At 42.2% G+C, this 27,150-nt stretch overlaps 1 protein-coding gene across 1 annotated transcript in view; it reads left to right on the forward strand.

Moving 5' to 3' along the window:
* Nucleotides 1-2,229: 2,229 nt before the first annotated feature.
* ngef (neuronal guanine nucleotide exchange factor) overlaps nt 2,230-27,150 on the forward strand; it is a 77,636-nt gene continuing 52,715 nt past the window's right edge. Inside the window, exons 1-2 of the mRNA XM_055646464.1 lie at nt 2,230-2,581; nt 5,813-6,098. Coding sequence (XP_055502439.1) covers nt 5,873-6,098 — 226 coding nt within the window. The 5' untranslated portion in view covers nt 2,230-2,581; nt 5,813-5,872. The remainder of the gene's footprint in view (nt 2,582-5,812; nt 6,099-27,150) is intronic.

Below are 27,150 nucleotides of genomic sequence, written 5' to 3' on the forward strand. Positions count from 1 at the left end.
TCACATTGAGAAATCTTGACAATTATTTCAAACCCCGGGCAAACAATTTACCTACCCGATAATGAGAAAATTGCAGGAATTTAGTCTGATAACAGTCTCCAAAACAGGTATTTCTTGCTCTCTCATACTATTTTCAGGGTTGGACACAAAATACTGGAGTAACTCAGCAGGACAGGCAGCATCCCCGGAGAAAAGCAATGGGTGACATTTTCAGTCAAGACCCTTCTATTTCTTCCTATTATTTTCAGTATTGTTTTTGAATCTGCGTTAAAAAAGGAAGATTGGAGTTTACTCCATGATCCTTTGTTACAAACAGCTGCACAATGCACAATATTTTGTGAAGTGCAGGGGAAAGGGTTTTGGCCCGAAACGTTGCCTATTTCCTTCGCTCCTTTGCCACAGAAGGTAGTTGAGGCCAGTTCATTGGCTATATTTAAGAGGGAGTTAGATGTGGCCCTTGTGGCTAAAGGGATCAGGGGATATGAAGAGAAGGCAGGTACAGGATACTGAGTTGGATGATCAGCCATGATCATATTGAATGGCGGTGCAGGCTCAAAGGGCCTGCACCTATTTTCTATGTTTCTATAGATGCTGCTGCACTCGCTGAGTTTCTCCAGCATTTTTGTGTACCTTCGATTTTCCAGCATCTGCAGTTCCTTCTTAAACAAAGGAATTGCAGATACTGGTTTACACTGAAGATGGACACAAAATGCTGGCATAACTCAGTGTGTAACACAGGATCTCTGGAGAAAAGGCGTTGGTGATGTTTCGGGTCAAAACCCTGCTTGAATGCTGAAGTATACAAATATAGTGGGAGACGAGGGCTAACTCCACTGTAATTCCTCACAATCATGTTGCCCGGTTTTTTACACTAACCTGGGAGAGTAGCTAATAATGGGCTTAATGTTTCAACTACAAAATCATTGTCGACACAGGAGAACCCCCTCAGTGCTGCAGATGAATACCTGCCTAGATTTTTGTGATCAATTATCCAGAATGGAATTTGAACCATCCTGACTCAGAGACAAGTGTTATCCACTGAGCTATTGGCTAATAATGATTAAAATTGGTACATTTGCAGATACTTGTGTTACCTTAAATATACTTACTATAGTTACTCGAATAGAACTTCTGGCATTGTGCCCTCTGATACTAATACAGTTGATATATAGAACGTGTAGTCAAACAAGCAATTTTCATGTAATAATATTGCTGCTTGGACTGGCAGTAGGAACAATAACATGCTCCACTGTGGGTATCTAAATTTCCTTAAAGGTCAAATTTACCAACAGTAACATTCCGTAAAATATACGACATGACATTCCGTAGCCATGGAGATTGCTATTTTTGCACATATTCACTGCTCTGCCACTTAATGTAAAACAGGAGCGCAACATGCAGATTGAAAGGTGCCACAGATTTCCAATTGGCATCACCTTGATGCTTGGAAATGCCCAGAAACCAACATTCCTCTAATCATTTAAATCTTTTTTTTGTGGATGAATTATTTTTTCTTTTCCATCTGCACCAAAGATAAATCATTACTATTTAGATGCAATTGAACTTGAGTAATTCAAGGGGTTAATACCATAACAATATAAAGCAAACATGCTTTGCTGGACTTTAGCATTCATAGGAGTGACGCAGGTGTACAGAGCAATTATTAAACCTATGAAATGCTGAAATAGAGCAAAGGGCTTCATGCAGATACTTGTTGCAGCCACTACCCATGCTAACTAAAATTAATTTGTGTCTGAAAAGCACAAGAGTAACTTTTTAAGGATAGCGAAAGTCAAAACAATGTAAGTACTACCTAAAAACCTGCTATTTTAATAACCAAATGTGCTTTTTTTCCCAAAATAATGTCTCTCAATTATTGTAAGCAGTTTATTCCTTAGCAACAACTTACTTGTGAGTTTAACTTTTATCTGCATTATTTTCCACACCTACTCCTGCACCTATTTTCTATGTTTCTATGTTATTTTACCTGAACTGTGTTGGAGCAAACTTCCACACCACTGCACGGTGGGTTTGTGGGATGGTATTGACGCAGGTGTTGGAATATAGTGCGTACTTTATAAGAATTCACAAATGAAAGTGAACACAGGAAATGCCTGGAATGTAGCGATTGAACGTGAGACTCAAGCAGAAGTTACAGATATCTACTCTTCCCCACCCTTGTTACACAATGCCACCTGTGTGAAACCATAAGACTAGGAATAGGCTGTTCAACACCTAACATTCCACCATTCAATTTGATTATGGCCGATCTGCATCTTTACAGCAAATGCCCTCCTTGGCTACACAATCCTGACTACCTTTCCAAACTTATTAAGTTTAGCTTTTAATTTGTTTGACCTTCAAAGGCTTTTTAAGGACTGCTTCCATACTTTTATTATCCTTTTATATACATCTGAGGGTTTTTTTGCGTCAGGTAAACTAATTTTTGTTACTACCTTTATTCAGCTTTTTTTAACTCTGGACTTTCACTTTTGTTTTTATTAATTGATCACATATTCACAAAGCAGCACCTCTCGCTGGTAAACTGCTGGAATCATTCACTCCTTGGTGACGTTGGAAGGTGAGTTTCCTTTAAGACGGCAGAAAAAAACATGAGCTAAATGTAATGACCATAAATAGTTAAGTTTAGTTTATTGTGCAATGAAAAGTTTTTGTTGTGTGTTTTTTAGTTTAGTTTAGAGATACAGCAGGGAAACAGGCTCTTCAGCCTACTGAGTCCGCACTGACTTGCGATCGAGTACTCTAGCACTATCCTACACACTAGGGATCATTTATAATGTTTACAGTGTGCTACCCAGCCAGCGGAAATACAGTGCAACAATGTGCTTTTCAATGTACCTTGCTAACAGTGGTATATTTGAGATTTGATATTTGTGAAATATTTGAGAATGTATGGGAGGTTTTATCAAGTGAGATGTTTTTTTAAGGCTGTCCGGTGACACAATTCATTGATCCATTATTCTGGTTTCAAACCTACAGTTTACTTGGATGATTTGTGCTGAATTTTATGGTTAATTTAGGGAGCTGCCTGTCAAACATTCGCAGCTGCATCTGTACTAACACATACCTAAATTAGTGTAAATTCAAAAAATACTAGAACGTAATTGATTCAATTTAGATTCAGACACAACCTTACACGCTGTGGAAGACCCACAGCAAAATTAAAATGTTGTGATTGCATAGAAAATCAGAATAATTTGCTTGACATAGAGTTTTACAATAGGTCAGGTTTAGGTCATCACATTTTTACTGATTGAACAATAAACAATGCATCATTGTAGATCTGGTCTAATTTTAATTTCCTGCTGTCATACACAGAGGAACACCCCTCTCCCTAGCCCACATCACTATTTCTGGAATCTGCCACTCATTTACGCTTAGAGCTGCCACTTGCTCCATGTTGCCTCTTGTTGAAACAAGTAGCATACACATGACCAATTTAAACTAATCCCCACTAATATCTAGTGTAAGAAGGAGCTGCAGATGCTGGTTTTAAACTGAAGATAGACACAAAAAACTGGAGTAACTCAGCAAGAGAAGGAATGGGTGAGGATTCGGGTCGAGACCCTTCTTCAGACCCGAAACGTCACCCATTCCTTCTCTCCAGAGATGCCGCCTGTCCCGCTGAGTTACTCCAGCTTTTTGTGTCTATTGATTGAGATCTTCCTCTCTACTGCCTTTGTGTGTTTGGTTTATTCATCCAGCTCAACATTGCAAAGTTTGTTGCCGCCCTTTATGTGGCAACTCTTTGCATACCTTGCGTATGCAAAACTAAGAGTATCACTGTGACAATAAAGTGTTCATCCATTCATTCATTATTCATTCATTCATTCATTCAATCATTTCATTCATCCATTCATTCTTTTCAAATTTGTCCAGTACGGTAGACTGCAAAAAACTACAGATACTGGATTACCAAAAAGAGATCTTATCACCATCAGATGAAATGCACTTAAAATGTATGTTAGACTAGTACTAGGATAGCATGTGGCTGGGACTGAAGATGTGGAAACAAGGATATGCAGATGCTGGTTAATATACAAAAGGACACAAAGAGCTAGAGTAACTCAGGCAACATCTCAGAAGAACATGGATAGGCGATATTTCAAGTCAGGACTTCTTCTGACTTATTCAGGTGGGTGGGTGGAGATAGCTGGGAGAAATGAAGGACAGGACAAAGCCTAGCAACTAAAAGGTGGATATAGGTAAGGGGAGGGGGGGGGGGGGTGGCCTGGGATGAAGATATAAGTAGCGTGAAGAACACGGTGATGCAGTGGTAGAGTTGTTGCCTTACGCCAACAGAGATCAGGGTTCGACCTTGACAACGTCAAGACGGTAAGGAGTCTGGGCGCTCCTGTTTCCTCCCACACTTCTAGGACGTGTAGGTAAATTGGCTTCCGTATATTGTCCCTATTGTCCCTAGGGTGTAGGTTAGAGGTAGGGTGCGGGTGATTGGTGGTTGGGGTGGGCCTGTTCCACGCTGTATCTCAAAAACTAAACTAAGAAGTGGGAATTATGAAGCTAGAAGAAGGAATAATACTGGTAGGGGTAGGGGGGGGGGGGGGGGGGGGGAGTAGAAAAATGGAAGCAAACCCAAGTGTGAGGTACAGGGAAGGAAGAGTGGGGGGGGGAGCATTCCTTTTTAAAGTTTAGAATCATGGAATCATCAAAACAGCGCTAGCCAGCTATCTATCCCTCCTCTTGGTCCATAGACTTGCAGCTTACAGCTCCTCAAGTGTACATCAAGGAACTATTTAGATGCATGAAGTTATCTCCCTCCTCCATTTAATTAGTCACTGGGCAACAGATTGCCACTGCCCACTTGATGTTTAAAAACTCAACAAAATTCCTCCCTAATCCCTTTAAACTCCTATATGTTTATGACATTTCCACTGTGGGAAATAGGCTTTTATCTTTTTTACCTGGGCCTCCAGTTGTTATATACAACTCGATAAAATCCTCTTTTATTCTTCCCTGCTCCAATAAACTCAAGTCCAACCTCTCCGCTCATTCCTCGGCCACAGTTTCCCCGTCCACTAACTTTTAATGCATTAAATTACACTGAATGCATTGTAACGTGTGTGACTGTGTGTGTGGGTGTCTGTGTGTCTAGGTCTGTGTACCTGTGTTTTTTGGGGGGAGCAAGTTGAAGAAAATTAGGTTTGAGAAAATGCATAAATTCATGCTGAAATGAGATTAATCAATCATTCTACTTTTCTCTATCTGTTTATAGAGATTTCCATGGGAACTGGAAAAACGACACTTGATAATTTTATTTAAATGTGTATATTTGAAATCACTTACCCATAGCCTCCTCCCTGCCACAGAAGAAAGAAGCAGAATTAAATGTGATGTGGCCATCTCGAAGCATGTTAAAGGTCTTGAATGATGCCTGTTAACAAGTGAGAACTCTCCAGCATTTCACACACAGAATGGCACTCGGAATGACATTGGGCAGCATCAAGATTCCTTAAAGGGACAGGCTAGATTCTATTCAGGAAACGTGCCAATATTCTTCATTTTCAGAACGTTATCTGGATTTGGCCAAAACAAACAGAACTGGGTGATTTTTGGAACTCACTCCCACCCTCCTTTAGTAACAGTGCTATTAGTTGCCATGGTAATGAAGATGAATGCATGCCTGGTTACTGTCAAAAGCTGTTTCCGAAATTGTTTTCTCATTTCATTTGAAAGCACCAACTATTTTATAGATGGCCATGGAGTTAAAAAAAAAAAAAATCAGGATATCTGCTGGATTATTAACACATTGCATTTCTTTCCATTTATCCAGTACGAGTATCCAGTGTGGATTCAGCAGGAATAACACAGCAAAGAGTAACATCAGCCCAAGATGTTTGCTAGCAGTAAACGCACTGTGAAACAGATTGGTGCAGTGAAAATGGATGTTGCTCACTGTGATAATAGGGATCATGATCTACATCAACATGACAATGACGATTCAGAGAGAGACGGAAAGAAGCATGTTCCCATCCGTAGGAATTCTTGGTTTTATCGATCAATGAGGAGGAAACGCCAAACCAATAAACAGTCTGAAACAGCACCACGAACAACTGACAGTAAGTTACTGAGATATATGAAGTCCTTAAAAGTTGTGTAGGAGTGGACTCAAATAGTCTTGACGTTTTCTCTTAGTTACTTACTCAGACATTACGTTAACATTTAGTACATTCCACGCCTTCACAGCCAGGAATCGGACAGTTTTTATTTTTGGTATATTTCCCCCCTCAGTTGACATGAGCATGAGCATCCCTGGGCACCAGCGTACCGTTTGCCACTTTGTTCATTGTTTCGTTGAGTTTAGGTTATTGACACGTGTGCCATGGTATAGTGAAAAGCTTTTGTTGGGTGCTAACCAGTCAGCATTGTCTGTGAGCCGGACATTAAGTGTGCCAGATACTCAGTCATGGAAAGTCAGGAGGATTTTGAATGTTGTTCCCACTTGATTGGGAATTGCAAGCGAGGACGCTCCCTAGCTTAGAGCTATTTCCATTCCTTATGATACTCAAATATCGAGAATGTCTAATTCCAGGCAGAATAAGGACTGAACTTCCTAATTTGTGTCACGTAGGATTGTGCCGTGATTGATGGAACAATTGTTGGATCTATGACAATAATTAATACAACAATGCGTCTTGTGTTGCCAGGCTAGTCATTATGGAAGAAATTTTACACCACTATTTTTATTTCATGTTGTTCCGAACATTAACCAGTCGTGTTGTAATTGGTGCGAGAGAAACAGAATATCAGCCACTATTTTTGTTGTTGTGAAGTCGCCTCACAAGTGACATGGTAACATTCTTGTGACGCAGGAATGTACTGGGAAGGGACTTGTGCCATTGCATTGCAGGGTTTAGTAAACATAGGGAAAAGGTTTGACAACCATTTTCTCAGTTTCTTGTCTGTGGAAGAATCAATTACCTAAAGGGTTACTGCTCACACTGAAAACACTTCCAGTGCATTAATCCATCCGTCTACTCCACCAAGCAGCACCTCCAATGTTTTTCATTCAGAATTCAGAACTCAGACCCACCCTACTATTCAGGTAAGAAAATGGGTTTAAACACAGTGTCTATCTGTAAGCATTACACCAAAATATTATTCCAGTTTTCCCTTTATTTATGCTTAATGTACTTTAAAAAATTGGGCAAGTCGCCTTATTATATTTTTGTTCAAAGTAAATTGAGAATGAAATGTATGTTGTAAAATCTACAAAGCAGCAGAGAAATATTTGTTTAAAAGCTGTAACATGATGTGGTTCATCAGTGCAAGTGAGATATTGTACAGAATAGTGGCAGACAAGGAGCATTTGGTTACCGTTAATCAAGTATCAATGGTTTTCTAGTGAATCAACTAGCTGTTCTTTATTTCTGAGATGGACAACAGGCAATGCAGCCACATGATGCATCACAAATTCACACACCTTCCTCCCTACCACCATCTTCTAATTGATACGGAAGCTCTTTAAGACGGGCAGTGAAGTGTAGCTGTTTACACTCCCGTGCATATGTTGGGTTCGCTACAAGTGAGGTTGATTCACAGAACAATGATCCGTTAATTCAATAGAAGATCAATCCTGGGACCACCATCATTGCAATAATAATTGCAACAAATGCTGCATTTATCAACTAAATAACTAAAACAGCTAATTCATTAATTTAGTCATTGCAGTCAATGTTATTTCTTTCATATGTCTGTGTAATATACATATTGTGTGTAATATAGAGAATGCGTAATATGGAGAATTGGAATGAGATCGTCGCCAGGCTTATGTAACAAGTGAGACCACTGAACCATGTAAACCCTCTTTGGGCAACAATTTTAAATATACACAAACCCATTAGAACTCAAAACTGGGTTATTACTTCTACTACTGGAGATTTTTTTTTAACAAACAAATCTGTTATGATATTTGACATAGCAAGTCAAGAGGACAGTCAGGTTAATGTCAGCTGGGAAAATGTTAGATGAAAGATGTTGCATTTTTCAGGTTGTTAATTTTGCATAATAATTAAATCATAAAAGCTTAATAAGAAATCTATATCAGGATAGCACATTCAAGTAATTCATTGATGTGAATGAATAAATTAAATTGGTGCAAAATACAATGAAATGGGTGTATGTTGGAAAGGAAAATGGTGTAAAAATTAAAATGATTTTGTCTGAAGTTTTCTATTTAAGCATTAAAAAGGAAAATGGTGGGAAAATAAATGATGGTTTTGTATGAAATTTTCTATTTGAGTTGGATATGGCTAGTGGAATCAAGGGATATGGGGAGAAAGCAGGAACGGGGTACAGATTTGGGATAATCAGCCATGATCATATTGAATAGCGGTGCTGGCTCAAAGGGCCAAATGGCCTCCTCCTGCACCTATTTTCTATGTTTCTAAGTATTGAAATTAAAAAATGGGAATGAAAGCAGCAGGGAAAAAAACAGCTGCAGGGTACAGGGTACATGTTTCAATAATAGCTTTTCCTCAATTCATGAATGTAACATCCATTCCTTTGTGTCCTGTTATCGGTGTACATTGGCTCATCCTACTAAACTCCAGCAAGTACAGGCGGTGCAAAGCTCATCATACGTTAAACCAATCATCATGCTTGTAAATGCTCTCCAACGCCAGTGCATCCTTCGTCAGATATGGGGCCCAAAACTGTTCACAATACTCCGTAAGCAGAGGCAGGCTCCCTAACCTGCAACAATCCCTCCACACACAGATACATGCACGCACACACACACACGCACACACAGACACACACAGACACACACACGACACACACACACAGACACACGCACACAGACACACACACATGCACATACGCATGCTCATACACAGACACAGACACATACATCCAGAAAGTTATCCACATGTATACATTGACTTCCCCAGTTTGTGTAGACCAGGTGGTGGTCAGTTTGCCCTCCTTTAATAATTGTTACAGCAGTGAGCTGGAGCAGTCACTTGGTGGAGACTGAGACTTGGGAAGCGATGTCCACAAAACCCTGATGATTGTTTGCAACCTTATGCTGTCATGAACTGCTTTTAAATGTCTCTGACAATCAGAACCATTTAAGAACAGTTCAAACAAATTAAAATATTTCAAAAACGTTATTTTAAAAGATGAAGATGAGAAATTAGAAACATATTTCAGATTTTAAGTGATAAAATGCAATGAAAAAACATTAATAAAAATAAGGAAAAATAAATCAAAGCACTTACCTCATTTACCTTTTCAATCAGGGCAGCAGCCTCATTGAAATGAATGCAGATCAGGCTGTATTGACCAGTAACAACTGCTGTAACACAGAGGGGCTGGGAGATGTGCTTTTAGCCCTGAGAAAATTAGTGTTTAATTCCTGAAATCAATAGTGAGGATGCAAGGTCAAAAACATAGACATCAACCTTTTGATCACATCTGGGTCTTGCAGTATATTGTGCAGACTCAGAATTGACAAGGAACTAACTCCACCTCCCGGTGCTAAGGATGGGGGTCCAGTCCCGACCTCAGCACTGTTTGTGTGGAGTTGTACAGTTGGCAAGTTTTTCATGCGACTGCATGGGTTTCCTCCAAGTGCTCTGATTTACTCCCACAATCCAAAGTTGTGTGGTATAGGCATAGAAAACAGGTGCAGGAGTAGGCCATTCGGCCCTTCACCGAACCAGCACTGCCATTCAATATGATCATTGCTGATCATTTAAAATCAGTACCCCGCTCCTGCCTTCTCCCCATATCCCTTGATTCCTTTAGCCCAAAGAGCTAAATGTAAAGTCCCTGTCCCACTTAGGTGATTTTTTCCAGCGACTACAGGCGACAAGGCTGCGGCCACATGGTCGTGGGGTGACTCCTCTATGGCCGTGAGTCGTCTCCACATGTTGCCTAAAGAGTCGTAACGTTTTTCTGGTCACCGCTGGATTTTGAAATGTTCAAAACCTTTTAGCGACTGTGGGCTTGACGTAACTTGTCTTCCCCCGTCGTAGGTTGACAGGATGATGCAGGTTGTCGCCAGGTGACGTTGATTGACGCCGGATGATGACTCTGGTGAATTCCATTGGCGACTACCTACGTCAACCCACGTCAACCGGCGACAGGTACCGGGACTTCATTGTCCTCAGTTGTAACCGATAGGGCCGTTGCTAGTCGTAGCTTGTCCAGTTGCCACTTTTTCGTCGACCTGCTACGATTGAGACAGTCGCCGAAAAAATCGCCTAAGTCGGACAGGCCCTTAATTCTTAAGGGGTTGGACAGGCTAGATGCAGGAAGATTGTTCCCGATGTTGGGGAAGTTCAGAACAAGGAGTCACAGCTTAAGGATAAAGGGGAAATCCTTTAAAACTGAGATGAGAAGAACTTTTTTCACACAGAGTGGTGAATCTCTGGAACTCTCTGCCACAGAAGGTAGTTGAGGCCAGTTCATTGGCTATATTTAAGAGGGAGTTAGATGTGGCCCTTGTGGCTAAGGGGATCAGGGGGTATGGAGAGAAGGCAGGTACGGGATACTGAGTTGGATGATCAGCCATGATCATATTGAATGATGGTGCAGGCTTGAAGGGCCGAATGGCCTACTCCTGCACCTAATTTCTATGTTTCTATGTTTAACTCTCTCTTGAAAACATCCAGTGAGTTGGCCTCCACTGCCACCTGTGGCAAAGAATTCCACAGATCCACAACTTGGCATGTTAATCTGCCATTGCAACTTGTCCGTGATGTGTAGTTGATCCAGATTCAGGGGGCCAAAAGGCCTGTTTCTATGCTATATCTGTCTATGAAGTGAGCGGGTGGTTATGTCAAGACTGGTACATTTCAGCCCAGTCTGGATGTGTCTTTGTGCCCACCCTTCTGGAAAAGGAAATTCTAAAGTCCTGCACGTCATACCCCTGCTGGTGAAAGTTTATAAGTGCAATGGTTTTCACTGAAAGGTAAAGATCAGAAGCTGGAAGCACTAAGAGGTTTCCAAAAAGGCTGTTTCAAAAGAAAGAGAAAGTTAATGTTTCACGTCAAATGAACTTCAGAACTGAGAAGGAGAGAGGGAAGTTTGTTTTAAATGGCAAAGTGGGTGTGGAAGGGATGGAAAGGTCAAAGGGAATATTTCTGACAGAAAGGCCAGTGTTGCCTTGGAGATAACCTGCTGATGAGGTTGATTTAGACTTTAGACTCTAGAGATACAGAGCGGAAACAATCCTTTGACTCACCAAGCCCACGATGACCAGCAATTATCCCCTACACTAGTACTATCCTTCACCCGAGGGGGAATTCAACCAGGTCCAATTAACCTGCACATCTTTGGAATGTGGGAGGAAACTGGAGCACTCGGAGAAAACCCACACGGTCACGGGGAGAACGTGCAAACTCCATACAGACAGCTTCTGTAGTCATGATCCATCCTGGTTCCCTAGCGCTGTAAGGCAGCAACTCTACCGCTGCACTACCGAGGGCAGTTAGTGGGAGAAAAGGTGGCATAACATCAGTGAGATGAGGGCAGTTGCACGGAATACAGGCACGAAATAACAAGGAATATAAAAATGTTGAAATGCAGAGTTGCAGGAAAACTGTGGCCTTAGTGGAGAGAGAACGCCTGAACTAATAGATAGACACAAAATGCTGGAGTAACTCAGCGGGACAGGCAGCATCTCTGGAGAGAAGGAATGGGTGACGTTTCGGGTCGAGACACTTCTTCAGTAACCCAAGCCTGAGCTAATATTGAGGATGGATGACCTGCAGCAGAACAGGTGTCAGTAGAGAAATTAGTTATCTCAAACAGAGGACCAACTCCAGGACTGTTTGGAGTGAGTAGACTGGGCAATGTTCAGGGACTCGGCAACGGACCTGAATGGATACACCACAGTCGTTACAGACTTCATAAAAGAAATGTGTGGAGGACTGCATCCCAACAAAAACCTTCCAAGTGTTTCCTCACCAGAGGCCTTGGGTGAACCATGAGATCAGCATTCTTCTGAAGACCAGATCCTGGACATTCAGGTCTGGAGATACAGAGGTCTACAAGAAGTCCAGATACGACCTTGGTAAGGCCATCAAAATGGCCAAAAGGGACTTCTGCTCCAAGCTGGAGGATGAGATGGATGTTCGGCAGCTGTGGCGGGGCCTGAATGCCATCACCTCCTACAAGGCGAAGTCAGCAGCTCAATTATCAGCGAAGCATCATCCCCGACAAGCTCAATGCGTTTTACGCACGCTTTGATAGGGAGAATACTGATGTGCCTCCCCGAACCCCCATTCGCTGTGATGGTATTTCAGTCACAGTCACAGAGGCCGACGTCAGAAGATCCTTCAGAGGGTGAACCCTCGAAAAAGCACCTGGACCTGATGGTATACCCGGTCGTGTTCTGAAAACCTGTGCGGACCAACTGGCTGGAGTTTTTACGGACATTTTCAACCTTTCACTTCTGAGGTCTGAGGTCCCCACCTGTTTTAAAAGGGCATCAACTATACCGGTGCCCAAGAAGAGAAGAGTGGGAACGGGAATTAATGATAAAAATTACGAAGGTTAAATGGGAAAAATACCTGATATATATTCACAAATGTTCAATTAATGTAAGACATAATCTAATACAATTTAAAATTGTACATAGATTATATTATTCAAAAACAAGATTGAACAAATTTTATCCAAATATATCTGCCACTTGTGATAAATGTCTAGCCCAAAAGGCAACTATAACACACTCCTTAGTTTCCTGCATAAAACTTTATAGATTTTGGAAATGATATTTTCGAAATACAATTACAAAATTATTCAAGACAAGAATGCTCAGCCCCCTGCTGAAACTGATACTCATATTGCGTGGCCGGTAATGGAAGATGGGAATAAATCATGAACACATCTCAAAATCTATTCCTTAATTATGGTTTGAGTAATAGCAAAAAGAGATAATACTTAATATTGTGCCAGGGTACCTCCCTCAACACCAACGCTTAAAATGTGGATTTGCAAGTATGTTGGGACACCGCAGTCATCTTGAGGAAACAACCTTTTTCCTCCTTCCAATGGATAAATCAGACCAATTTATAACGGGTTGGTCTCCATTTGTCGTTTTTTTGGAATCATATGGTGCAACACAATTGGAAAAAATAACCATTTCAAAGAGAAGGTGAGGGTACGACCGGGAGGGTTAATAATTCAAGACTATAAATAATGATCTCCTTTTTATATTTTATTTTATTTTTTCTATTTTCTCTCTCAACTTTCTTCATTTGCATGAGAACGTTTAAACTTTCTTCACAGCAGCAGATATGTCGCTTCACATTTTTCTATCCTTTACCCCTCTCTAACAGGCCATTTGTGTGACCCCTTCTCATCTTTTCTCAATGTAACGCCCAAAAAACCGAAGTTGGGGCATAAAACTGTATTATGAAAATAGTGCCAGTCACCGGATATTAGGCACTTTGGTGCACATATGACTGTGCCACTTCTAGGATAAAATAAACATTAGCAAAAAAAAAAAAACTCCATACCGGGAACACGCCCCCGTAAGAGTAAGGTGACGTGCCTCAATGACTATTGGACCAGTGCTTTGAGAGGTTTATCATGGAGAAAATCAACTCCTACCTCGACAAAAGGACCTGAGACCCAACTGCAGTTCGCTTACCGCCACAACAGATCAACAAGGGCGGATGCGATCTCCAGTCTGGCCCCAGTCCACTCCGCTCTGGACCACTTGGACAACAAAAACTCATATGACTGCAAGCTGTTATCCCATTGATTACAGCTCGGCATTCTAGCCCAATCCCCCTCCAAACAGAGGAACCCGGGTTGCGGTCTTTGCGCAACCCTCTGCAATTAGATCCTCGACTTCCTCATTCACAGACCGGGGTCTGTCTCTGGAGTTGGAGGTGTCAGCCTCGAAAACGGCTTTTGAGCACGGTGAGCACCTCAAGGCTCTGCGTGCTCAGTCAGTACCCCTGCTCCTCACTCTATACACTAAGATTATCTCGCAGAGAATGATCGTAGCCTAACCCTCCATCATCAAGTTCGCAAGATTACACCACCGTTGAAGACTCAAATCACTGATGGGAGACAAGTCAGAGTATAGAGGCGAGACTCGAGCAACTGTCGGATATGGTACCAGCGCAATAACCTGACCCTCAACACCAGCAAAACCAAGGAACTGATTGTGGACTTTGGAAGGAGTAGGAGGGGGACCCCACAGTCCTGTTTATATCAACAGGTCGATGGTTGAAAGGGTCAAGAGCTTCAAATTCCTGGGCGTGCACATCTCTGAAGATCTTTCCTGGTCCCAGAACACTGATGCAATTATAAAGAAAGCACATCAGCGCCTCTACTTCCTGAGAAGATTACGGAGAGTCGGTTTGTCAAGGAGGACTCTCTCTAACTTCTACAGGTGCACAGTAGAAAGCATGCTGACCGGTTGCATCGTGGCTTGGTTCAGCAACTTGAGCGCCCTGGAGCAGAAAAGGATGCAGAAATGTGTAAACACTGCCCAGTCCATCATCGGCTCTGACCTCCCCACCATCGAAGGGATCTATCACAGTCACTGCCTCAAAAAGGCTGCCAACATCATCAAGGACCCACACCATCCTGGCCACACACTCATCTCTCCGCTGCCATCAGGTAGAAGGTACAGGAGCCTGAAATCTGCAACATCCAGGTTCAGGAATAGCTACTTCCCCACAGCCATCAGGCTATTAAACACAACATCATACAAATTCTGAACTATAACAGCCTATTGCACTTTATCTGTTTATTTATGTGTGTATATATATATATTCATTGATACATAGACACACTGATCTGTTCTGTATTTGTGCCTACAATATTGTGTTGTGCTGAAGCAAAGCAAGAATGTCATTGTCCTATCTGGGACACATGACAATAAACTCACTTGACTTGACTTGACTTAATTGTAGAATTTGATATTGAGTCTAGAAGGTTGCAATGTGCCCAGACAGAAAATAAGTACTTTTGCTAAAGATTACGTAGTGCCTCATTATAACTGCTTGATATAGGACGTTAATTCTCCTTCCCATTCCCAATCTGTTATCTCCACCTCTAGCCCATGTTTCAGAATTGTTTTCTCTCTGCCCACGAACAGTGCCAGATATATTGGGCATTTCCTGCTGATCTGACCAGCATTTCACAGTTTTTACAAATTCCTTCATTTGTTTTCATTCTCTCAAACTTCTTTCATTGATCTAGCTACTGGAATGCTGCCAAGATTAGAGATATTAGCTATAAGGAGAGGCTCGACAAACTTGGATTGGTTTCTCTGGAGCGTCGGAGGTAAAGGGGAGATCTGATGGAAGTATATCAAATTATGTGAGGCATAGACAGGGTAGACATTCAGAAGCCATTCCCCAGAGTGATAAATATCAAAGACTAGTGGGCTTTGAGTTAGACGATAGAGCAAAGTTTAACGGAGATGTACGGGGCAAGTTTTTACAAAGAGTTTGGTTGGTGCCTGGAACACGTTGTAAGGGGTTGTGATGGAGGCAGATACGATCGTGGCATTGAAACACCTTTTAGATGGGCACATTGATATGCAGTGACTGGAGGGATATGGATCATGTGCAGGCAGAGGTGATTGGTTTAAGGTACATAAAATTGCTGGAGAAACTCAGCGGGTGCAGCAGCATCTATGGAGTGAAGGAAATAGGCAACGTTTCGGGCCGAAACCCTTCTATTGGTCTATTGGTGATTGGTTTAACTTGGCATCATGTTCAGCACAGATATTGTGGGCTGACAAGCCTGTATTATGTTCGATGTTCACATGGATTCATTGACAATGTATCACTATGGTAATTCTGGCTCCAAGAATAGGAAAGGCTTTCTATCCCTCTCCCATCCTCTCCACAACCTAAAACCCATCTATTTCTTCTCTTCTGTCTGAAGAAGGGTTTCGGCCCGAAACGTTGCCTATTTCCTTCGCTCCATAGATGCTGCTGCACCCGCTGAGTTTCTCCAGCTTTTCTGTGTAACCTATTTCTTCTCTTATCTAGTTCTGATGAAGGGTCTTCATACTGCAACCTCTACACTGTTTATGTTTCTCTGATCTGCCAAGTGTGTCCAGTGCTATTCTTTTTTCATTTCAGAATTCTAGTATCTGCATTTTTTTTTTAATGTATTAATGTTTTTAATGATTGAATTGAAGAAAATATTAAATTTTGGATGTAGTAGCATGTGATCTCCAAATCGTACTGTAGAGTGATGTGCTGAATTATTGCAATAGATTTTGATTGTATTTGTACTATTGCCTAATAACAGATTGATGGAGATTTACATCGGAGGCAGAGAGATTGTGTTACTCCATGGCTAACCAAACAAACAAAAAATAACTTGAGCTGATTGAAAACCCACTGCAGAAAGCTGGAGGTGGATTTAAATTGTAAGGAATATAGTGCAAAGAAAGCAACCTGAACCCATGGAAATAAACATGTTTTACAATATTAGTGATGGGAATAGGAATGATATCTCTCACAGAAAACAAGATGAGCTCATTGGCGTTCTACCTCACTCCTCTTTTCATACAATGTATTTCCTCTCGCTCTGTCCTTTAATGTATTGGTCTTGCTGAGAAACATTTCAAGGTACACATTACTCATCCAATACTTTGTCCAAATGGTCATAATGAATACATAAACCTGGGCAGTGAATGCTGGAGATTTAATTATACTGATGCAATTTAATCTGCCTCAGTCTTGTCTTTACACAATGTTCATGCAATGGGTAACAGCTCTGCATTTTGTCACTTTTCTTGAAACTATAGAGAATCGATATTTACAATACAATTCCCTAAAAAAATGTTGATTTTTTGATTAGATACCATGATGATAAAGTACAAGATCTTTGTTTGTGTAAAATACAGCGCATTAATAAGAGTGTGTAAATTAATAAGAAATTACACAATTTCAGAATCTTTATTGGTATAATATGGATTATAAGACAAAAAATGACTTATAAAGTTAACACGGAGAGCTGAGGCCAGATGTGTGCCTTGGGGAATGATAACAACATTATCTTCAGCTTCTGTGAAATAACAAAATCTAACACGATTTTAATGAAATGTTAAATATGTGGATTGGATCATCTAGCTAGACTAAGAAAATGCAGAATGTTTAGAGAATGAGGTAAACTAAGTTAATTGCGTTTTGTGGGAAATGAAACATTTCACAGAGATTGCCATTGGAAAACTAACTGTTGTAAGACATTGCATGTGCTAAGTTTGGGTCCCGAGCTGATGCTTTTTTTCAGCTACTTATTTGATTCTAAAATAGTATCTGTCTCTCAAACGCACTTCACTGGTGTGCGTCATTAAAGACCCATTATGCTGAGACGGTGCCGTTCCAGTTGCCAGTTTTTCAGGCGGCTAACAGCAACTTGACAGTCGCCTGAAAAATGGCCTAAGTGGGACAGCCCATTAGCATGCTACTGATGCTGTGAAAATGTCCAGAGTGGACAGATCATAATGCAGAATGACATGCAACATAGCTTGATGTCTGTGCTGCCAAATTAACTGTTTCAGCTAAACCCAACATTAATTACACACAGAGCCATCCTATAGGCATTGATCAACTGCTGGGGGACTGACCTTGCATTGCACAATTCCAGCATGAGCAACAGCAGCCTTATCTACCAGCCTGGAATGTAATAACCTCAAATGTAATGTGGAAGACAGAGACAAAAAGGTGCATTCCACCATTGTGAGAGATGGCAGCAAATTAACATCCTCCGAGGAGTCCCCCGGCAAGCGTGGCACGGTGGTGCAGCGCTAGAGTTGCTGCCTTACAACGTTTGCAGCGCTGGAGACGCGGGTTCAAACCCGACTACGGGTGCTGTCTGTACGGAGTTTGTACATTCTCCCCGTGACTTGCGTGGGTTTTCTCCGAGATCTTTGGTGTCCACACACACTCCAAAAACGTACAGGTTTGTAGGTGAATTGGTTTGGTGTATGTATCAAGTATCAAGTATATCTTTATTGTCATTTTCCTGAGTACTCACATACCCAGAGAAAACACAAAAACATTGCTCAACCAGTGTCCATTCAGTGTGCAGTAAAAAATAAATAGAAATACAAATACATATATCATCATGAACAAATTAAACACTCTACTCTCTACTAAACATCAACAGGCGTTCCGATCGGCAGCGGCACGACAGTGGCTCTGCTGCAGTGTGTCCAGGTTGGTGGTTGGTGCGCGATACTTTGGCAGGGGGCAAAGTCCGTTTATCAGTCTTATAGCCTGTGGGAAGAAGCTGAGGAGCATCCTGCTGGTTTTGCAGCTAACGCTCCTGTACCTCTTCACAGATGGCAGGATGGAGAATATGTGATGCGATAGGACAATGTAAAAATTGTCCCTAGTGTGTGTAGGATAGTGTTAATATACGGGGATTGCTGGCAGCCACGGACACGGTGGGCCGAAGGGCCTGTTTCCGTGCTGTATCTCTAAACTAAACTAAACTAAGCCTGGTAACGGTACACAAAAATGCTGGAGAAACTGGGGTCCATCAGTCTGAAGAAGGGTTTCGGCCTGAAACGTCGCCTATTTCCCTCGCTCCATAGATACTGCTGCACCCGCTGAGTTTCTCCAGCATTTTTGTGTACCTTCGATCTTCCAGCATCTGCAGTTCCTTCTTGAACACTAAGCCTGGTGAAGTGTTGAAGGATCAGATTTGCAAGGCCAAATGACTTTATTCTGCTCCTCCTTCCAACATTGTACAACATCCAGTGAGCCCTTATATAAAGGGGATTTTTGACCAACACTGATAACAAGCTAGCTTTACAAGGGAGAGGGTGACATCAAGACGTACAGAGGAGAGTTACTAGAATGTTGCCTGGGTTTCAACAACTAAGTTACAGAGACAGGTTGAATAAGTTAGGTCTTTATTCTCTGGAGCGCAGAAGGTTAAGGGGGGACTTGATAGAGGTCTTTAAAATGATGAGAGGGATAGACAGAGTTGATGTGGACAAGCTTTTCCCTTTGAGAATAGGGAAGATTCAAACAAGAGGACATGACTTCAGAATTAAGGGACAGAAGTTTAGGGGTAACATGAGGGGGAACTTCTTTACTCAGAGAGTGGTAGCGGTGTGGAATGAGCTTCCAGTGGAAGTGGTGGAGGCAGGTTCGTTGGTATCATTTAAAAATAAATTGGATAGGCATATGGATGAGAAGGGAATGGAGGGTTATGGTATGAGTGCAGGCAGGTGGGACTAAGGGAAAAAAGTTGTTCGGCACGGACTTGTAGGGCCGAGATGGCCTGTTTCCGTGCTGTAATTGTTATATGGTTATATGGTTATATGGTTAAGAAGTTGGGGCTATTCTATGTTGTTTGACATACTGAGGTCGCTGATCCATCAAGCTTTTTACTGGGTGCATCTTTCAGTTTTATTGTGTAGGCTGTCCCATCACCTTGCAGATTGCAACAGAAAGAAGGACCCAAAATGCTGGAGTAACTCAGCAAGTCAGGCAGCAGCTCTGGAGAATGTGGATAGGTTGGGATATGTGGATTGGGTTGGGACCCTTCTTCAATATGAAGAGCCATAGAGCAATGCAGCACAGAAACAGGTCCTTCAGCCCAACTTGTCCATGCTCATCAACTTGCCTAACGAGCAAGGCCCACATGCCTGCATTTGGCCTTTAACCTTTCCCCCCCCTCCTATCTCACCTCACCAACTGTTTTTTTAGTTCTATTTGCGCCCACTCCACTACTTTCCTTGGCAGTTCATTCTATACAAGCACCACCCACTGTGTGAAAATATGGCCCTGGGGGTCCATTTTAAATCTTTCCCTCTAAACTTAAATCTATGAGTTCTAGTTTTAGACTCCCCTCCTCTGGGAAAAAGATTGTGTCCTTGTCTACACCCCTTGAATATATGTATCTCTATGAAGTCACCCCTCAGCCTCCTACATTCCAGGGGAAAAAACTAGCCTATCCAACCCTCCTTTGAACTCAAACCCTCCAGCCCCGATAATATCAATCAAATTGGGAAGACACTGTTTCCTATGCACAATGGCATGCTGAATTTCCCCAATCAGTCCTTGCCTTTCCAAATGCATGTATACCCTGTCTCTCACAATCCCCTCCAACAACATAGGGGGGGCATTAATAATGGAAGGCTAGCATGGTGGTGCAGCGGTAGAGTTGCTGCCCTACAGCGGCAGAGACCTGGGTTTGATCCTGACTATGGGTGCTGTCCTTACGGAGTTTTACCTTCTCCCCATTCTGACCATGCTGGCCACACACTCATCTCTCCGTTGCCATCGGGAAGAAGATACAGGAGCCTGAAATCTGTAACATCCAGGTTCAGGAACAGCTGCTTCCCCACGGCCATCAGGCTATTAAACACAACATCAAATAAACTCTGAAAAATAACAATCTATTAATACTATTGCATTGTATCTGTTTATTTATTGTGTATATATATGGTGTCTGGTCTACAGACACACTGAACTTTTATCTCCTGTTCTGTATTGTTTACATATCCTGTTGTGCTGCAGCAAGTAAGGATTTCATTGTCCTATCTGGGACACATGACAATAAAACACTCTTGACTCTTGACTTGACTCTTGACCTGCATGGGTTTTCTCCAGGTGCTCCAGTTTCATCCCACACTCTAAATGTGTACAGGTTTGTATGTTAATTGTCTTGGTTAAAATGTAAATTGTCCCTGGTGTGTGTAGAATGGTGCTGGTATGTGGCGATTGATGGCCGGCACGGACTTGGTGGACTGAAGGGCCTGTTTCCGTGCTGTATCTCTAAGCTGAACTAAACTTACCCACCACTGATGCCACGCTCACCAGCCCTTAGTTCGCAGCTCTTCCTCGCAGCCTTTCTTAGATAGAAACACAAAACTAGCCACACTTGAGTATTCCAGCACATGTCCATAGTCATCGGTGATACAAATACCTCCATCAGACATTCTGCAATTTTTTTTCCGAGCTTTCCACAATGTCATAGGATACAATTAATCAGGTCCCAGGAATTCATCCAGTTTTATGTATTTGAAGAGCTTTAGCATGTCTGCTATAATCTGGATTCTCTTCATGACATCTTTACTAACCTCTTCAAATCTCCTCGCATCCACATCTTTCTCCACAGTCAATACAGATGAGAGATATTTGTTTGACACTTCGCCCATCTCCTGTGACTCCACACATTTATACCTTGCTGATCTTTAAGGGGCCCTATTCTCTCCCTAGTTACTCTTTTGCCCTTAATACGCTAGTGCAATCTCTTCTGATTTAAGATTTAATTGTGACGTTGATTGAAATATGCAACTTGACCAGTCAGTGTCTTTTGTAATAGCTTTCTACTATTTAATTACATGGGGTATTTTATTTTCACCAGATCCAGTTGAAGGGGCTGCAGTTTAAAGTCTCAGTTGTGACATAGATCAGTACAGCACAGAACAGCCCCTTTGGTCCACAATGTCCATGCCGAACAATGACAAGTTAAACTAATCTTCACTGCCTGAACATGATCCATATCCTTCCAATGTCTGCATATCCATGTGCCTATCTGATAGCTGCTTAAATGCCACTATCGTATCTGCCTTCACACCACCCCCTGGCAGCATATTCCAGCCACCTGCCACTCTCTGTACAAAAATATATTGCCCCACGCATCTGCTTTAAATTATTCTGCTCTCAGTAAAGCTGTGCCCTTTAACATCAAAAGGCTTTGATATTTTCACCTTGGGGGGGGGGGAAAGTGTCTGTCTATCTACCCTATCTCTGCCTTTGATAATTATATAAACCTCTATCAGGTCTCCCCTCAACCTTAGAGGAAGGTAAGTAAACAATCTCTTTATAGCTAATAGCCTCCAATCCAGGCAACATTCTCCAAAGCCTCCACATCCTCCCTGTGTTGGGGGGGTTCAGACTGCCCACCGTGCTCCATATGCAGCCTAATCAAAGTCAAATGAAGCTGAACATGGCTTCCTAAATCGTTCAGTAGTGCAGCACTCATTCAGGACTCCACTCTGCATCATTCTGGTCTCTGCTCAAATTTTAGCCCACACTTCTCTGACTCAGAAGCAAACATGCTATTTATAAAACCACCATTGAATAGATGGGAGAAAAAAATGCTGGAGTAACTCAGCGGGACAGGCAGCATCTCTGGGGAGAAGGGATGGGTGACGTTTTGGGTCGAGACCCTTCTTCAGACTGAATAGATGTGCAGTTTATAAGTTGTGGATGGCAAGGTTAACAGAAGTATGTGCGTCGTGATTGCAGGACACCACAATTGACCTGTGGAGCACTGAACGTTTTCTTATACCCCTGTCCCACTTAGGAAACCTGAATGGAAACCTCTGGAGTCTTTGCGCCCCACCCAAGGTTTCCGTGCGGTTCCCGGAGGTTTTTATCAGTCTCCCTACCCGCTACCACTACCTGCAACCTCCGGGAACCGCACGGAAACCTTGGGTGGGGCGCAAAGTCTCCAGAGATTTCCGTTCAGGTTTCCTAAGTGGGACCGGGGCATTAGGCTACCAGTTGGTGGGATCTGTCATTCACATCCATGCTTTCACCACTGCTTGCTCTGTCAAGTTACTCTAACTTGTATCGTAGGATTGTGTTCAATCATATTCTGAGAATTTAATGCCATGAAGTAGACAATTGCTCTACATTTCCTCCGCCCTCATTCTCCAGTACAGTCCTGAAAGTGTTGTTGAACCCATTGTAACCCTTGCATCACCCCTCTCTCCATCCCTCCCCCACCAAAGTCATCTTGAGCAGGATAACAGGTCGGTTGGATGGCAGATGCCATAGAATAGCAATAAAGGAGGCTTTTTCTGGTTGGCTGCCAGTGACTAGTGGAGTTCTGCAAGGGTCGGTGCTGGGGCTGCAACTCTTGTAGATTAATGATTTGCACGAGGGGATTGGAGGCTTTGTGGCAACGTTTGCAGATGATACGAAAATAGGTGGAGGGGCAGGTAGTGTAGAGAAAGCAGAGATTCTACAGAAGGACTTGAACAGATTGGGAGAGTGGGCAGAGAAGTGGCAGATGGAATATAGTGTAGCAAAGTGTGGAGTCATGCATTTTGGTCGGGGGAATAAAGGCGTAGACTATTTTCTAAATGGGGTGAGAATCCAGAAATTGGAGGTGCAAATGGATTTGGGAGCTGGTGCAGGATTCCCAAACAGTTAATCTGCACATCGAATAGGTAGTAAAGAAAGCAAACTCAACGCTAGCAGTTATTTCAAGAGGGCCTGTATACAAAAACAGAGATGTAATGCTGAGGCTCTATAAGGCACTGGTAAGACCTAATTTGGAATATTGTGTGCAATTTTGGGCATCATATCTGAGGAAGGATGTGTTGTCTCGGGAGAGAATGGATGTGGAGAGGATGTTTCCATTAGTGGAAGAGTCGAGAACTATAGGTCACAGCCTCCGAATTAAAGGGGACAAGGAGAAATTTCTTTAGTCAGAGGGTGGTGAATCTGTGGAATTATTTGCCACAGTAGGTAGTCGAGGCAAAGTCAGTGGATATTTTTAAGGCAGAGATAGATAGATTCTTGATTTGTACAGTCATCAGAGGTTATGGGGAGAAGGCAGGAGAATGGGGTTAGGAGGAAGAGATTGATCAGCCATGATTGAATGGTGTAGACTTGATGGGCCGATGGCCTAATTCTACTCCTAGTCCTTGTCCTTATGACCTTCTGAGTCTCATTGTCTATACTCGCTTTCACAGAGGCCACAGCTAACGGCCTGTATCATCAATACTTCTTTACATGCGTTTCATTCATTTATTCTATATTTCTCTACATCACCATTTATGTCTCTCGTTTCCCTTTCCCTGACTCTCAGTCTGAAGAAGGGTCTTGACCCGAAACATCACCTATTCCTTTTCTCCAGAGATGCTGCCTGACCCGCTGAGTAAAGGGGCTGTCGCACTGTGGTGACCTAATTGGCAAGTTTTTAGGAGAGTTTGAAAACATGTCATGTTGAAGACCCCCTTCGACTATGTTGATAACTAGCTTTGACTAGCTACGGGAAAATTGGACACCGAATAGTGGAGAGTGGAGACGACCTCCTTCGATCTCCCTTCGACTATGATGAAGACTATCTATGACTACCTTCGACTACCCTCGATTACCTTCGACTAACATGCCGACCCACTACGACCTACTTCGACTAAACCTACGAGTAAAAAAAGTGTCTATTTTTTCCATGGCGATCTTTTTTTACTCACGGGCATTTTTCAACATGTTGGAAAATACGCCGAGACCTAGCTGAGGCCTCGAGTACACGGGGCCTACTCTCGAGCATGAAGGAGAGTTACAAAGACCTCCTAGGACCTAGTGTCGACCATGCTGCGACCATGAGTCGAGGGCAAACTCGTCTGAACTCGCGGATTAGGTCACCGCAGTGGGACAGCCCCTTTGCTCCAGCTTTTTGTGTCTTTCTTCGTGCTTATTATAAACATAATCTCCCATGTAAAACATTATGCTGACTGTCCCAAATTAACCCGTCTCTATATTCTTCTCACATTCCCATCAATACTCCACGCCCTGCCCCTCCCTTAATTCTAGTGGCCAATTAACTTACCAAACTGCACATCTTTGCAAAGTTGGAGGAAAGCAGAGCTACCAGGGGAAACCCATAGGAGAATATCTATACTGACTGCAGACATCACTTCAAAGACGAGTGTAGGAAGGAACGGCAGATGCCGGTTTAAACCGAAGATAGACACAGAAAGATCGAGTGACTCAGTGGCTTAAACAACATCTCTGGAGAAAAGGAATAGATGACGTTTCGGGTGGAGATCCTTCTTCTGACAGTCTGACAGTCTGAAGACAGGTCTCGACCCGAAACGTCACCTATTCCTTTTCTCCAGAGACTTCAAAGGTTAGGATTGAAACTGGATCTCAGAACTGAGAGGCAGCATTTGTACTAGTTGCAACATTGCACTGTCATCTGTTCATTATTAGGCCGGTTATTTAGGAGATTTGCTTTACACAAATCACTTTTCTTGTAACCTACATAAGGACAACACTTTATTGTCCTTGAAGTACCTTGTGTTATCCTGTAAAGGCAGCGTACTGAGCTACACAATGAATAATGACATTTTCTCCAGCTCCCCTTAAGTGTTAAGATTGACGCTAAGTAGTGCAAACTAGCGTTATGTGGCTTAGGCCAGCTTGATGTGGAGCCAGCCATTCATAGCATTGACCCCTGCTGAGGTGTATTGCCAATGAATAGACTGGTTAATACTGCCAGGCAGAACAATGATGTTTATTCACACACCGCATCAAACCAGTGCGCTCTCTACAACAGACACAAGTTTACGCCACGCCACAGTCAGTTATCTGTGGTCAGAGCTAATAAATTTGAGTCCTCCCAAGAAGCAGTAAATCAAAATGTTTTTTGTCCGATTAACATAATATTGAGAGTTAAAATGAGGTGTGCCTCCTGAGTGCAGACAGCATCTTCTCAATTTGAAACGCTGCTAAGACCAGATAGGCCTCGGAACAGCAAACAGAAAGCAATAGAAATGCGGATCACTAAAACCCACACTAGTGGATACAATCAATATGTACAGAGAAGGAGGATGAACTGCAATCTTCAATAGAACGGACAGCTTTGGAGAGGAGAATAAAGACGGCTGGAAAGAGAGACAGAGACAAGGAACAACAGTGCTGGCTGGCATGGATGTAGTTAATCAGTAAGGTTCCACAGAATTGGCTGAGCCTCTTAAATGGGACTATACTATGTGATGCACAACGTCCAAGGGATAACGATTTGAACATTTGCTCTTGAACGCAGTGGTGAGAAAAATTGAAATACAAATTAAAATTTGAGTTGGTAACGTTAGCATTTTGATGGATTTCAGATCTTTTAATATTTACAAGCTGACCAACTGCAGGAGTGACTTTCATTGAAAAAACAAATTAGCAACTGCTACATTATTATCAGATGGCAACTTCGGATAATATATCACAGGGCCATTTATACAAGGTGCAGCGTGTGGAGCTAAAACTGGTGTGTGCTCAGTGACGCAGCCCCCACAGATTCAGAGGAGGCAGAACATCATTTATACAGTAGACATCGCTGCTGGCTTGTCCTGGCTTCAAACATCAGGTCTCTTCTACTGTAAGTATTAAAAACACCAGTTTGTGCCATGTGCGTACAGAAATTAATATCAACATAGGGGTGGGTCATTAGTTACAGAACACAGACTTTTAACTTGCTAAAAGGCTACAGTAAATTCAGGATTTCGAGTCCTTGTAGTTTTTTTTCCTGAGTCTGTATATTTAAGGTCACCCACTTTGACATCCCCAAGATGAAGCATATCGTTGATCCTTACAATGTGCTTTCTGACACTGCGAGGTGTGGGCTTATTATTGTCACGTGTACAGTGAAAATCTTTGTTTTGCATGCTACGCAATCAGATCAGATGATACTGTACGTAATTACAATCACGATAAAACTTACCACAAAGGTGGTGAATCTGTGGAATTCATTGCCACAGACTGCTGTGAAGGCAGGGGAATGGGATTGAGTAGACCTGATGGGCCGAATGGCCTTATTCTTCTCCTAGATCTTATGAAATTATGTTAACCAAAGTAGGTATCATGTGTATCTATCCCATGGGGATCAAGGTTGCGTGAGTAAGTAGGATTTCATAGACTCAACATAATAAGTTAATATAACTTTGCTTATTTAATATCCAATAACAGTGCATATTTGGTACTTGTGTAGGAAGGAAATGCTGGTTTACACTGGAGATAGACACAAAATACTGGAGTAATTCAACGGGTCAGGCAGCATCTCTGGAGAAAAGGAATAGATGACATCACCTGTTCCTTTTCTCCAGAGATGCTGCCTGACCCGCTGAATTACTCCAGTATTTTATGTCTATATTTGTTACTTGTTAATTTTCTGTTGCCATCTTGCTATGTATCACAAACACCTTAAACAGACAAAATCTATAAAAAGCCAAATAGTTCGAATATAATATTTTCATTCAAACTGAGATCTTGTAATCACGTTACAAAGTACATACTCCATGCATGCCCTGATGGAATTATCATTTAGGTAAAAATAAACAGAAAACGAATGATATGTTTTTAAACGTAGATGGTGATGTAGGGAGCTGTGAAATATTGATTTTGTTTCTGTTTTTTATTCGGTCAG

Source organism: Leucoraja erinacea, chromosome 14 (genome assembly GCF_028641065.1).
Source record: "Leucoraja erinacea ecotype New England chromosome 14, Leri_hhj_1, whole genome shotgun sequence".
NCBI classification, from domain to species: domain Eukaryota; kingdom Metazoa; phylum Chordata; class Chondrichthyes; order Rajiformes; family Rajidae; genus Leucoraja; species Leucoraja erinaceus.